Source organism: Panicum virgatum, chromosome 2K (assembly GCF_016808335.1).
Source record: "Panicum virgatum strain AP13 chromosome 2K, P.virgatum_v5, whole genome shotgun sequence".
Classification (NCBI taxonomy): domain Eukaryota; kingdom Viridiplantae; phylum Streptophyta; class Magnoliopsida; order Poales; family Poaceae; genus Panicum; species Panicum virgatum.
This window is the reverse complement of record NC_053137.1, coordinates 8,504,543-8,518,452: the sequence shown is the minus strand read 5'-3', so window position 1 is coordinate 8,518,452 and position 13,910 is coordinate 8,504,543. Positions and strand designations below refer to the sequence as shown.

General features: G+C 45.8%; 1 protein-coding gene across 1 annotated transcript; it reads left to right on the top strand.

The window, feature by feature from the left end:
* The first annotated feature begins 552 nt into the window (after nt 1–552).
* LOC120695030 (subtilisin-like protease SBT4.3) lies at nt 553–13,401 on the top strand. The gene is made up of 10 exons (XM_039978355.1): nt 553–563; nt 713–805; nt 1,248–1,339; nt 10,941–11,178; nt 11,263–11,767; nt 11,881–11,942; nt 12,059–12,292; nt 12,416–12,527; nt 12,626–12,743; nt 12,836–13,401. The coding sequence occupies exons 1-10, from the start codon at nt 553–555 to the stop codon at nt 13,399–13,401; spliced, it is 2,031 nt and encodes a 676-aa protein (XP_039834289.1).
* The last annotated feature ends 509 nt before the right edge of the window (nt 13,402–13,910 follow it).

Sequence of the window (13,910 nt, the reverse complement as noted above, 5' to 3'; positions counted from 1 at the left end):
ATTTCAATTTAAGAAGAAGATTTGGACAGGTGATGCGACGATAATGCCACACGTGTTACTTATTACATGATGAGGAGAAAATCACTTCGTCTCCGCCATAGTCCACATGCATTGCAAAGACGCCCAAGCAATAATGTGTTTCCTTTTTTTGTTTTTGCGAACAAATTGAGACGCAAGCCCTCTGGAATTTTTCAAATTTAATATACTCTACTGATCTTCCCAGGGTGTTTCTCTGTCAGTTGCTACGGGGACAGGGCCCTTGAGCTGTTGTTGCCGCTGGCCATCTATCTAGACCAGAGAACAAGACAAGGCTGCGGAGCAAGCAACAAGGCGCGCGGCTGCAATCATTGCAATGCAAGCTGGTGTGCTTGCTGCTTCGTCCATCATGGATGATACAGTCTTTTATATACACAACTGAGATCACTGGGGGGAGTTCATGCTTCATCAAGCTTAATTACACAATGCAGCCTCTCATCAGAACGTGCCTTCTTCTCCTTCTGGCTGTCTCCGCCGCCACGACGACCCCGACCTCCTCCGAAACCCTAGGCGACGATGGAGGCCAGGTTTGAAGGATATCTCGTCGATCACAATTCAGCATGATATACCCTGATCTAGCGCCTCTGAAACCACTGGCAAAGATCTCGTCTTCAATGTATCGATCGCAGAGATATATAGGTGACCGATTTCTTTATTGATCGTGATGAATACCTAGGGCACCTGCGGAGCTTGAAGAAGCTGAAGGTTTTGCAGCTGTAGAATTGGCTCACCACGACCTTCTAAATCAGGTCCTCGACGATGACGGCAGGTCTAAGTCAAGCACAATCTCTATTAGCTCATGGAATTTCAGAACTGATCATGCTAGCCATACACGATTTTGTCGCGCCGCTTGCTGCGCGGCACCTTTTTTTTTAAAATTTATCACGATGTGCATTGTCATATAGTAGAGCAATACAGCTGTTCACGAATGGAAATGAAGAAAATAGTAATGTTAGCAAAGATTTTACAGCGGCCTACGCCTTGTTTTATTTCTAGTGAAAAGAACAAAGCAGAAAGTCCTAGACATATATAACATGCTGGTTTGACGAATGTGATTGCATCAACTGTTCTTATCTCAGATGCAAACAAACCTTACCTTATATAGGCTGAAGTTACAAGAAAAAAGTTCAGCATTGGGTCGATGTTTAGAGTTTCTCCTCCTCCGGGGAAAAAAAGCTGAGTCTAAACCCTATGCCTTTTGTCTTCTGCAGCACTGCTTCGGACAGGATCCTCCGTAGTTACAAGAGAAGCTTCAATGGCTTCGCAGCAAGGCTAACCGAACAAGAGGCTGATAAACTATCTAGTATGTGGCAATTTCACAGTTCAAAATCTTCTTCTTTCCTTTTCTGATATTTGCCTTGGATGGTTGTACGCTGCGCTAAGATCTAGTTTTGGTGGGGCGCCGGCACATGGTGTATAGCGAGTGGGTTAGGACCCGGGTTCCATTGTGCCCTCTTAACAATATTTATTTTTTGCGAAACTCTTAACAATATTTGATATTTATCAGCAAAACAAAGTAAGTACAAAAACTTTACAACTTGACACAAACGATTCTCTAAAACATAAAAAAGAAACATGAACTATACAATGCCATAAATTCTGAGAACTTTTGCTTTGGTACTGATGCGTTGTATATATATAGTGGTTGTTTTGAGTGTTTCTATAGCAAGTTGTTGAAGTCGCTCTGAGAAATATTTTTCACTTGTTTGTTTTTCATATTTGTTTATGCTCAGTGCTGCAAGCCTGAGTGAGTTGGGCAGTTGCTGGTGTTACTCCTAGTTGTACGGTTTTGGGATCTGATTAGAAAAAAATCAGTTTACATCCTCCAACTTTTATAAAAGTTTGATATTCAACTTTCAACTATAAAACCGGATAACTATTGAAACCGAAAAAATTTGGACCTTTAGGTGATTTTGGAAGTAGTTTTCCATTTTGTGAGAATTAAAAATATTCAAATTTAAACTAAAAATTTGTAAGCAATTTATTTTAAATCAAAAAATATGAAATGGGAATAAAAATTTCTAAAAATATAAACTATCTATTGGCACAATACTCGTCAGCATTTAGATGCCTATGTAGTGCAATTTAGAATTAATTTCGATAACCATGTAGAAATTTATTTAATTTATAGAAAATAGTAAATCAGTTCCAAATTTTTTTTAAACTTCCTAAAGACAAGTTATATGTATCCTATTGCATATGAAAAATGTATCGGTGTATATAAGATAATTATTTTTATTAGTTACATTACAATGGTGCAATAAAATAAAAAGAAAAAAGTTTATCAGAGAAGGAATGGAATAAGGTCAATTTTGGTCTAAATGGCTCTAACTATTTCTGACCGTCCATCAATCTGATGGCTCAGATTGTACCATAATGATTCCAAGGAAACCTTATCCACCCCACACTCCTCCCCACCCCTCCTTGAAAGGATCTTGGTGATGCCTAGAGGTGGGGAGGGTGAATAGGCGAACCTGAAAAAATCTTAAAAATTCTTCGCAGCGGATTAGGCTATCGGAACTTCCGACCCTGTGTAGGAAGTTCCGACGAGAGTTAAGAATTTGAACGAAGTACAAGATTTTAGATGAACTTGGAAAAAGTGTTTGAATCAAAAGTTCGCCAATATATCCTAGAGTAACCTGCAAGTGAACTTGTGCAACGGAACAACACACAAAAGTAGATCGGGCTAAAACAAACTCTAGGTCAACAAGAACAAGATATGAACATGAAGAACAAGTGACACAAGATTTGTTCCCGAAGTCACTCCCACAAAGGGAGCTACGTCTCCGTTGAGGAGCTCACAAAGAGTAGGGTTGTCATATAACTCTTTTCCTCACCTAATCAACCACCCAAGGAGGATTGAGTACTTACTATGCAAATCCACGAAGGATTGGGGTAATACAAACTTCCCGGGGCGCACACACACGAGAGGACGCTCCACGGGCGACGCCGAACCGTCCAGAAGCAAGCTTCAAGAGTAACGAATGTGAATCGAAGAATGGAGATGCTTCAAGTGCTCATGAGAGGGAGGTGGCTGCTCACACAAGTCAAATCTCAAGCCTCACACTCAAATCTAGCTCTCACCCAAGCCCTAGCTTGAATCTCTCAAGGGATTGGCTCTTGGAGGAAGTGAGGAGGAGTTTTGGAAGCTTGAGAGTGTGTTTGAGTCGGGGAGAAGCAGCAGCCAGTGAAGTGGGGGCGAAGGGATATATATAGGCGAGCTCCAAAAAATAGCCGTTACAGTGCTGGTTATGTACTTGTCGGACCTTCCGACACTGGGTCGGAACTTTCGACGAATTAAAATCAGCTAAACCGAGCACCCCAGGTCGACACTCTTGAGAGAGTTCCGATGGGAGTTGGAACTTACTTCCCCTGGTCGGAACTTCTGACCCCTGTTGTCAAAACATGACTAAGTGTTCAAGTAAGTGCTTTGTGTCTCTCATGGGTTGTTAGCATTTCAGTTAGTCATTTTAGCATCTCCACATCATCTTTTCGCATCCCTCTCAATAGTACGGTGTTTCCTATACTCAAATTCAAAATAGAAATTTATAAAAGATCTTCAATGAAGCTCATACACCGCCTCTTAAGCAAATATGGCATCGTTAGTTGCTCTTTTTCATTTCAATGATTTTTGAACCTGTACATTTCTCAATAAACACATTAGCTCCTTAATTGTGAGTGTCACTAACACCAAAACCCACTTAGGGGGCCAAATGCACTTTCACTCTTGTGGCCTCTCCCACGCATAGCGTCGCCACCCCTACGCCCCACCCCCACCTAGCTGCCCTCCCCCCCCACCCCCCGCTCGATGCTCCTTGGCCTTCCGCCATCCCGCCACCCCTGTGCAGCGATCCCTCACCTCCCGCCGGCCCTGCACGGCCCCCACCAGCATCGGTCAACCCTGCGCGCGGTTGCCCTCACGCGCGCGTCTCCGTTGTGGTGTTGTAACGAACATGGCACCATTTATGCCATTTCGAGTGATTTTGGTGATCGAATGACAACGCAATCAATGAGACTAATGGTTTTGTTAAGTGAACATTTCTAGATCCCATGATGGAGTAAAAAGGTCATGCAAAGAAAACACGAAGAAAGAACTCAAAGAAACGCTGAATTCGACGAGTTCTACTGAAATCAGTAGCACCGGAAGAACTGATGCTTATAACATCGGTGCATCCGATGGTTGTCGGAAGATCCGATGGCCTGGCTTTGGTGCAAGACTGAGCGCCTCTGGAGATCAAGTGGAGAAAGAAGTGAAGCACCGGTTGAACCGACGGTGTCAAGAAAAGCATCGGTGCAATCAACGTACTATATTCCAGAGACGTTGTCAAGCATGCAGCAGCCAAGCTTTCAGCACCGGAAGATCCGACGGCTACCAGAGTAATGCGTCGGTGCAATGACATCAGCAAGGTGTAACGGCTATATGAAGGACAAGTGTCACCGGAAGTTCCGAGACCCTAGCATCGGTTCATCCGATGGTCCCTGAAGTTGCTGCAGCGTGTCAGAGAGGCCAAGGGTTACTTCAGAGCGCAGAGCGACCGGAAGAACCGATGCTCTATGCACCGAAAGTTCCGATGCCTACACAGAAAACTGGCCAACGGGTAGTAACGGCTCTCTTGACATGCTGGAGTTGCTGAACATCCCACACACACACCCAAAAACATCTCCAAGCCATCCAAGAGCATAAAGATCAAATTCTTAGTCCTTAGCACAAGCTTTGTGAGTGTTAGTGCAAGTTTAGCTCTTGAGTGAGTGATCAAGCAAGGTTTAGATCCTTGTGATGTGGTTCTAAAGTGAACCATCCTTGTATCTCAGTGTGCCGGCCACCTTGGAGCTTTGGTGGCTCGCCGGCAAGTCAACGACCCTCCGGCTTGGTGTGGAGCGGCGTCGACGACATTGTGCGGGGGACGGAGACCCCTCCTTCGTGGGCAATCTCCCTTAGTGAAGATTGGGATCAAGGTGACCGTGATTGTGTTCACGGAAGAGACTTGATTGCCGGGAAGCGATACTCTTAGTGAGTGCTTCAACAACGTGGACGTAGGGGCTCCTTTGTGGCAAACCGAACCACGGGATAAATCCTCGTGTCGAGAGTTCGCTTCCTCTCATCCCTCTCTTTTAGCTTCCGCATTTCATATTGCAACTTGTGTGCTTTTACTTTCATAGAGTAGTATCTTGCTAGGATTGGCTATAGGTTGCAAAACTCTTTTGGGATGAGGGTTACACACTAAGGTGAACCATAGTTGCACATCTAGTTAGCTTGTTTTAGTTTAAGTTTTTGTGCAAACTAGTTGGAGCCATAGGTTAAGGTTTTAATAGTGCCTAATTCATCCCCTCCCCCTCTTAGGCTAGAGCACCCGATCACTTTCAATTGGTATCAGAGCCGGGACTCACTTCTCTCACAAAGAAAACCAATTCCATTGGCAAATTTGTGTTTACCGGCTCATTAGATCGGTAGGCTTCACCGCCTAGTGAGTTAGCTCTTAGGGGGAAAGGATGGATCCTTTTAGACCCGCTCCACGGCTCGACGGCACGGGCTTCCAACATTGGAAGGTTTTGATGCAAGCCCATCTCCAAGCAACGAGATTAAACGTTTGGAGAGTTGTGAGTGAATGTGTAAAAAATAATGGTCAACAAGAGAAGCAATATGATGTCACCGCTAAATGCATAATCTTGTCTTCTCTTAGTGACAATGTGTTCAATCGGGTTTATTCTTGTGAAAATGATAAAACGCTATAGAAGACTATCATTGAGAACCATGAGGGCACGGAGGATGTTGCCAACGAAAGATATCATGTTCTCATTGATAAGCTTAATAGCTTTAAGCAATTTGATGATGAGAATGCCGAATCTATGTACTCACATTTGAATTGTGAATGAGATAAATTCCTTAGGTGTGAAGCAAATTGAAGATTTGGAACTCATTCACAAGATCCTTCACTCACTCCGAAGGCCGGACTATGATTTGGTGACCACAATTTTATATGAGAAAGAGCTCGACACAATGACACCAAATCAAGTCCTCAACAAGGTGATCGCCCATGAGCTACGCAATGACATCAAGACAATAGCGCACTTGCATGCAAACATCTCAAGATGTTGAAGAAGATGGCCATCAAAGGTAGCTCAAGTGATGAGGAAGAAGATGATGCAAAAAGCTCCTCAAATGATGAAAAAGAGCCAATGAACCCCAACCTCCACAAGCAAGTGAAGAAGATGAATAAATGCTTGAAGAAAATAAACTCAATGGGGTATATGGTCTTCCTCAAAGATGGGCCTCACCATCAACTTATGAAGGTTGAGAAGAAGTTCAAGAAGAACAAGCAAAAGAAGGAGAAGAAGCCCAAGCATGAATCATATGCCGTATTTGGTGAATGGGTAAGCGGTGGTGAAGAATCAAGTGCAAGTTCAAGTGATGAATCAAACAAAAAATTCACCACCCGCATGAGATCATCATCCAACACTTGCTTCATGGCAAAAGGTATGGATAGCGATGTAAGTGATGATGACTCCGACTCTCCTTCAATTGATGAACTTCTTGACCTTGTTCATGAGCACCAAAAAGTCATTAAGAAGCAATCAAAAGAAATTAAAAATATTAATGCTCTCAATGATCTAAATGCTTCTCTTGCTACAAATTTTGAAGATTTGATGTGCAAATTCAAATTGCTTAGCAAGGAGCATGAAGAGCTCAAATTAAAATTTGAGAGCATTAATGATACTAATGACTCTTTGGAAATGAAGCAAACTATTCCTTGTGCAATTCCTAGCTCTAGGATAGATGCTTCAACTTCTTGCATTGATTTAATTAATGATTCTTGCTCTAACCTTTGCAATGAAAAATGCTATGAGAATGTTGTTGTAGAATCATGTGATGATCTCATTGCTAAGGAAAATGATGAGCTCAAGCAAGAAGTGGAAAGACTCATGAAGGACTTGTATAGATTGAAGGGTAAAGGCATAGAGAGCAATGTCCAACCTTCTCAAGATAACCGTGAAGACATGGTGAAGAAGTTTGAGAAGGGGTCCACCGTGACTTGCTCAGAGTGCCATAAAGAAGGCCACAAGTCCAACAAGTGTCCTCAACCAAGGAAGAAGCTTCCGGATGAGAAAAACAAAAAGAAGCTCACAATCAAGAGTTCTCTCATCTACACCAAGCCCAACCGGAGGAACAAAAGGAATAGCACCTCCTATGTGATAAAAAAAAAGACAAATGGCAAGGTGGTTGCTCACAAGGTTGGGAAGAAGGAAAGGAGTTGGAACCACTCCATTTGGGTGCCCAAGGACATCATCACAAATATGAAGGGGCCTCAAATAGTGTGGGTTCCAAAGGAGACTTAAAGCCAAGGACAGCTTCGGGGGATTTGGAGGCTTAGCTTACAAGTTGAAGTGAAGTTTCAAGCCAAAACAAGCTAAGCTCACAACTTGGATATGTCTTGCCCAAGTCCCCCATAAGGTAATGGTTGCTAGAGTTCATTTCAAGCATCATGTAGCTCCATTGCTTTTGCTAGGATGTTTGCATATTGCATCTTCTAGTGTTATATATGGTAGGTTGATTGTGTCATGATTCTAACCCATGAGCAACCTACATGTTTTGATAAGTGTGTAGAAAACTACACAAGGTTACCCTTCATGGTACATGGATCTCATGAGGTATGTATTTCATATGTGTACCATAAACACAAGCTATAGGGTAAACTTCCCAATTGTGTCAAAATCAATGTGCATACATTTGCTTGGTGATTCAAACACTAAATGCACACATTTAGGGGGAGTTCACTCTATAATTTGTGATTTTTTGAGACTAACATGTTTGCAAGATTATCATTTGTAGTCTCACGATGGAGTTAACATTCTAAGATAATATTATTCACAATCAATATGAACAAACAACTCTATAAGAGTGATTACATAAATAGTGTTTTCTTGCATATTGAGTCATACTCTATTGAACTTAAATGCTCATATCTAAGTTCATAGGCTATGTGCTCATACATTTGCTTAACCTTGGTGTACCAAGTGCTCTTCGTTTAAAGACTTTTCATTGGTTGCAAGTCACTTTCAATTGGTACATGCAAGGTAAACAAAGGACCCCCGGAGATATGCAAGGTTCTAACCTCATTCAATTGGTGTAATTGTCAATTTCTTATCATTTTTAGAGTTACCTCCGTGCATGATATAATCTAAGCTTTCTAGTTAAAATATCTAGTTGTACACTTGATTTTCACACTTTCTTTTTGTGTACACACTTGTGGAAAGCTTAGCTCATGTCATGCTAGTTTCGTAATTTTGTGATCCACCATAATGAATTTTCAATTGGTATCTTCATTGATATCATACAATTGGATCATGAGTCATGAAACAAACTCCCTAGGCTACTAAACTTCTCTTGAGCTATATTGTTTTGCAAAGACCTTTTAGGTGCAAGACCTTTTAGGTGATTTGATTCCAAAGGGGGAGAAATGTGGATCAAAGCAAGACATGTTCCCAACAAAGAGGGAGAGATGTTCCCAAGAAGGAAAACATTCCAAAGGGGGAGACGTGGATCAAAGTAAGGCATGTTCCCAATAAAGAGGGAGAGATGTTCCCAAGAAGGAAAAACATTCCAAAGGGGGAGACATGCCAAGTGGATCAAGTCAACACATGAGAGAGGAGTAGCAAATAGGGAGACGAACAAAGGGGGATCATGGTTTTAGGAGGAGGCCAAACCGTCATTGGATGATGGTAAACATTCAAGCAAGTGTAAGTGGTTCAATTTGTCAATTCTTGAAAATTTTATGCTTGCTTTAATTGTGTTGTCATCAATCACCAAAAATGGGGAGATTGTAACGAACATGGCACCATTTATGCCATTTCGAGTGATTTTGGTGGTCGAATGACAACGCAATCAATGGGACTAATGATTTTGTTAAGTGAACATTTCTAGATCCCAGGATGAAATAAAAAGGCCATGCAAAGCAAAACACGAAGAAAGAACTCAAAGAAACGCTGAATTGGACGAGTTCTACTGAAATCAGTAGCACCGGAAGAACCGATGCCTATAGCATCAGTGCATCCGATGGTTGTCGGAAGATCCGACGGCATGGCTTTGGTGCAAGACTGAGCGCCTCTGGAGATCAAGTGGAGAAAGAAGTGAAGCACCGGTTGAACCGACGGTGTCAAGAAAAGCATCGGTGCAATCAACGTACTATGTTCCAGAGACGTTGTCAAGCATGCAGCAGCCAAGCCTTCAGCACCGGAAGATCCGACGGCTACCAGAGTAATGCGTCGGTGCAATGACGTCAGCAAGGTGTAACGGCTATATGAAGGACAAGTGTCACCGGAAGTTCCGACACCCAAGCATCGGTTTATCCGATGGTCCCTGAAGTTGCTGCAGCGTGTCAGAGAGGCCAACGGTTACTTCAGAGCGCAGAGTGACCGGAAGAACCGATGCTCTATGCACCGGAAGTTCCGATGCCTACGCAAAAAACTGGCCAATGGCTAGTAACGGCTCTCTTGACATGGTGGCCTATATATATGTGTTCCCCCTGCCATTTGAAGTTTGCTGGAGTTACTGAACATCCCACACACACCCAAGAACATCTCCAAACCATCCAAGAGCATAAAGATCAAATCCTTAGTCCTTAGCACAAGCTTTGTGAGTGTTAGTGCAAGTTTAGCTCTTGAGTGAGTGATCAAGCAAAGTTTAGTTCCTTGTGCTATGGTTCTAAAGTGAACCATCCTTGTATCTCGGTGCGCCGGCCTCCTTGGAGCTTTGGTGGCTCGCCGGCAAGTCAACGACCCTCCGGCTTGGTGTGAAGCGGCGTCGACGACATTGCGCGGGGGATGGAGACCCCTCCTTCGTGGGCAATCTCCCTTAGTGAAGATCGGGATCAAGGTGACCATTATTGTGTTCACGGAAGTGACTTGATTGCCGGGAAGCGATACTCTTAGTGAGTGCTTCAACAACGTGGATGTAGGGGTGCCTTTGTGGCAAACCGAACCACGGGATAAATCCTCGTGTCGAGAGTTCGCTTCCTCTCATCCCTCTCTTTTAGCTTCCGCATTTTATATTGCAACTTGTGTGCTTTTACTTTCATAGAGTAGTATCTTGCTAGGATTGGCTATAGGTTGCAAAACTCTTTTGGGATGATGGTTACACACTAAGGTGAACCATAGTTGCACATCTAGTTAGCTTGTTTTAGTTTAAGTTTTTGTGCAAACTAGTTGGAGCCATAGGTTAAGGTTTTAATAGTGCCTAATTCACCCCTCCCTCTCTTAGGCTAGAGCACCCGATCACTTTTAGGTGTACTGGTCTGATTGGCCGGTAGATTTTCATGGCGGCCTGCATGTATTTAGTGGAGGTTCTTACATCGACACGAAAATGCATTTTCTTGAGAGTAGTTATAGGCCTACAGGAAAAATATTCGTCGCGGACTTTCATGATGTCTGGCTCTCACGATAATAATCATGGAGACCTGGAGGCGCAACATATTTCGTGGAGGTCACCGCAACGAATTCTCGCCACGAAAATGGATCATGATGGTTGACTCTCATGAAAATATTGTTTTCGTGAAGGGACATTCGTGAGAGTTAGCCATCATGGACCATTTTCGTGTCGGTTTTGGCTATTTTCGTGAGTGTTTTCGGCTCTCACGAAATCTCCATTTTTTGGTAGTTGTTTGAGTGTTTATATAGCAAGTTGTTGAAGTCGCTTTGAGGAATATTTTTTGCTGGTTTATCTTTTATATTTGTATATGCCCAGTGATGCAAGCCTGAGTGAGTTGTGCAGCTGCTGGTGTTACTCCTAGTGGTACGGTTTTGGGACCTTGTTTTCCTGGACTGATTCCTTTTGTCCATAAAAATACCGTGGCAGAACTCTTAGTTCTTGGAAAACAATGTTTTTCATTATTTGTTGCCCTTACCTTCAGGCATGGATGGCATAGTGTCAGTCTTCCCAAGTAGGACACATAAGCTCCTGACAACAAGGTCATGGGATTTCTTGGGCTTACCTCAAACCCCGCCGGAAGAGCTACCCTTGGAAGGAGATGTCATCATCGGCATGCTCGATGGCGGCATATGGCCCGACTCGCCGTCCTTCTCCGACGACGGCTTCGGTCCACTGCCGAGCAGGTGGAAGGATGTCTGCCAAAACTTCACCTGCAACAAGTATGAACCGGGGCCTCCTTTCATCAACACGTCGTAACACACACCGAACTCAGATTCAGTATGAAGAATACCTTCACTTTTCAGCAAGATCATCGGTGCTCGCGCCTACAATCAAGGATCCAGCACCGGCCTGTCCCCGCTCAACGAGGACGGGCACGGCAGCCACACGGCGTCCACCGCGGCCGGCCGGGCGGTCGGCGACGTCAGCTTCGGCGGCCTGGCCGCCGGCACCGCGCGCAGCGCCGTGCCGGGCGCCAGGCTCGCCGTCTACAAGGTGTGCTGGGAGGACGACTGCGCCGACGCCGACGTGCTCGCGGCGTTCGACGACGCCATCGCCGACGGCGTCGACGTCATCTCCTACTCCGTCGGGACCTTGTTCCCGCTGCGCTACTTCAGGGACGCGGCGGCCATCGGCTCCTTCCACGCCATGCGCCGCGGCGTGGTCACCTCCGCGTCGCCCGGCAACTCGGGCCTGCGGCGGGGCTTCCACGTCTCCAACGTCGCGCCGTGGATGCTCTCCGTCGCGGCGAGCAGCATGGACCGCCGGTTCGTCGACAGGATCGTCCTCGGCAACGGCGACACCATAGTGGTCACCTCCGATCCGAAACCAATCCTGCATTCCTGCTACTGACAATCTGACATGAAACTATGAAAGGTTTCTGTTCTGCACTTCTGCTAACCCAATCTTCTTTTTTCACTCAGGGGACCTACATTTACACCTTCCCGACGCTAAAGAATGCGCCACTAGTATTCCCAACTGGCGGGTAATTCTATGTTCAATGCACATCTGGAGGAGTTCGATTATTCCTTGAAAATTTAGGGGAAAAAGATCTTGCCTTCAATTCTGATTTCGAGGAGTTCGTTCATGTTGGCACTGCAGGTCCTGTGATCCAGGTGATTTGGCTGGAGTCTCATACGAAGGGAAGATACTCCTCTGCCGCCTGCCCAAGAACAAGACCGATCCAAACGACGGCTCAGGACCGCTCTCGGCCGGTGCGGCGGGCGCCGTCGTCTTGGAAGAGGCGCCTGATGCCCACTTCACCATGCCTCTTCCCGGACTCGCCGTAACTCGGGACCAGTTCGACGAAATCATGGCCTATGTCAACAGCACTAGGTGAGCAGTGAGCTCAGTGACATGTAGTACACCGTAGTGGCCACTGGCCATAGCTTGTTGTAGTAGCTGAACTTGTGCTCGATCCAGGTCAATTGTCTGATGATCCTTGGTCTGTCTCTGCAGCAATCCTGTGGGTACCATAGAAAGCACAGAGGCAACGGTGGATCCGCAAGCTCCGGTAGCTGCATCCTTCTCTTCTCCAGGCCCAAACCTCATCACCCCCGGGATCCTGAAGGTGTTTGTGCTTCATCGACTCCAGGGAATCACTTCTTGGATCAGTGATCCAGCGGGAATTCCTAATGCCAGAGTTGAAATCTGTGACGAAATTTGCAGCCTGATCTATCTGCGCCGGGGATCGACATCATAGCCGCGTGGTCGCCAGTGTCGTACGTCAAGTCGTTCCACCGCGGCTGGTCGCCGGCGATGATCATGTCGGCTCTCATCACCACCGGTACGGAGACCACACGCATCGCTGATTCCGATCCCTTTCCGTGTCACGGACAGACAGCTCGGTTCAATTTCCACGTGTTGATGGCGACGCAGCCACTCCGATGAACACGCCGGCCAACTCCGGCTGGACGGCGCTCAAGTACGGCGCCGGGCAGCTAAGCCCGGAGAAGGCGCGCGACCCGGGCCTCGTGTACGACGCGTCGGAGGGCGACTACGTGGCCATGCTGTGCGAGCAGGGGTACAACGCCACGCAGCTCGCGCTGGTCACCGGCTCCAACGCCACGGCCTGCGACGCCGATGGCTCGAGGTCGCCGGCCAGCAGCTCCGGCGGCGACCTCAACTACCCGACCATGGCGGCCCGCGTTGAGCCGGGGAAGAACTTCACCGTGCGCTTCCCGCGCACTGTCACCAACGTCGGAGCCGCAGCCAGCGCCGCGTACGACGCGAAGGTCCTTGTGTCTGCCGAGGCGGCCAAAGACCTCGCCGTCGATGTCTCGCCGAGCAAGCTGGAGTTCACTACGCAGAACCAGAAGGCCTCGTTCACCGTGACGGTGTCCGGCGTGGCGCCTAGCGGCGGAGGGCCGGGTCCACTCGGCGGCCGTCGTGTGGTACAACGACGAGCACCAGGTGAGGAGCCCGGTGGTGGTGTACACAGCTGACTCCCACAAGTTCGGATTTTAAACAGTGAAGGGGCTGAAATTTCAAACGAGGAGGTTCTAAAAAAATCAAACGAGGAGAGAACTTTGAAAAATTCAGCAACTGAGGCCAGACAATAATAGATGAATAATTAGGAGGGTAAATTTTATTTTTTTCTTAAGGAACACACGTACGGAGTACATCAAGTATAAGGGGGCCCATGGCGCCGCCGGTCCTCCATGTCTTTGCCATTGTTTCAAGTCCAATATTATTTGTAAGTTGTAAACAAGGTTTAAATATAAAAAGCCTTGTTTTGAAGAAATGGATTGTGTCATGGTCATGATGAATAAAATCCGTAACTCTGCCGAAGGCGCAACCGTACTTGTGTCAAATTTGATTTTTCTAGATAGAAAAGGATCAAATTTTCTAGATAGAAAAAGAACTACGAAACTCCTAATAAGTCTTGTCAGGCTTATGCTACTGTACATGCATCCATATAAGAATGCCATGCACTGATGCACAAGAATGGTTT

Bases quoted from the DNA above. Each gene is read 5' to 3' on its own strand.
- LOC120695030 (XM_039978355.1), top strand. The intron at 11,943-12,058 runs GTAATTCTATGT...TTGGCACTGCAG, and splicing joins CTAGTATTCCCAACTGGCGG to GTCCTGTGATCCAGGTGATT. The intron at 12,293-12,415 runs GTGAGCAGTGAG...CTGTCTCTGCAG, and splicing joins GCCTATGTCAACAGCACTAG to CAATCCTGTGGGTACCATAG.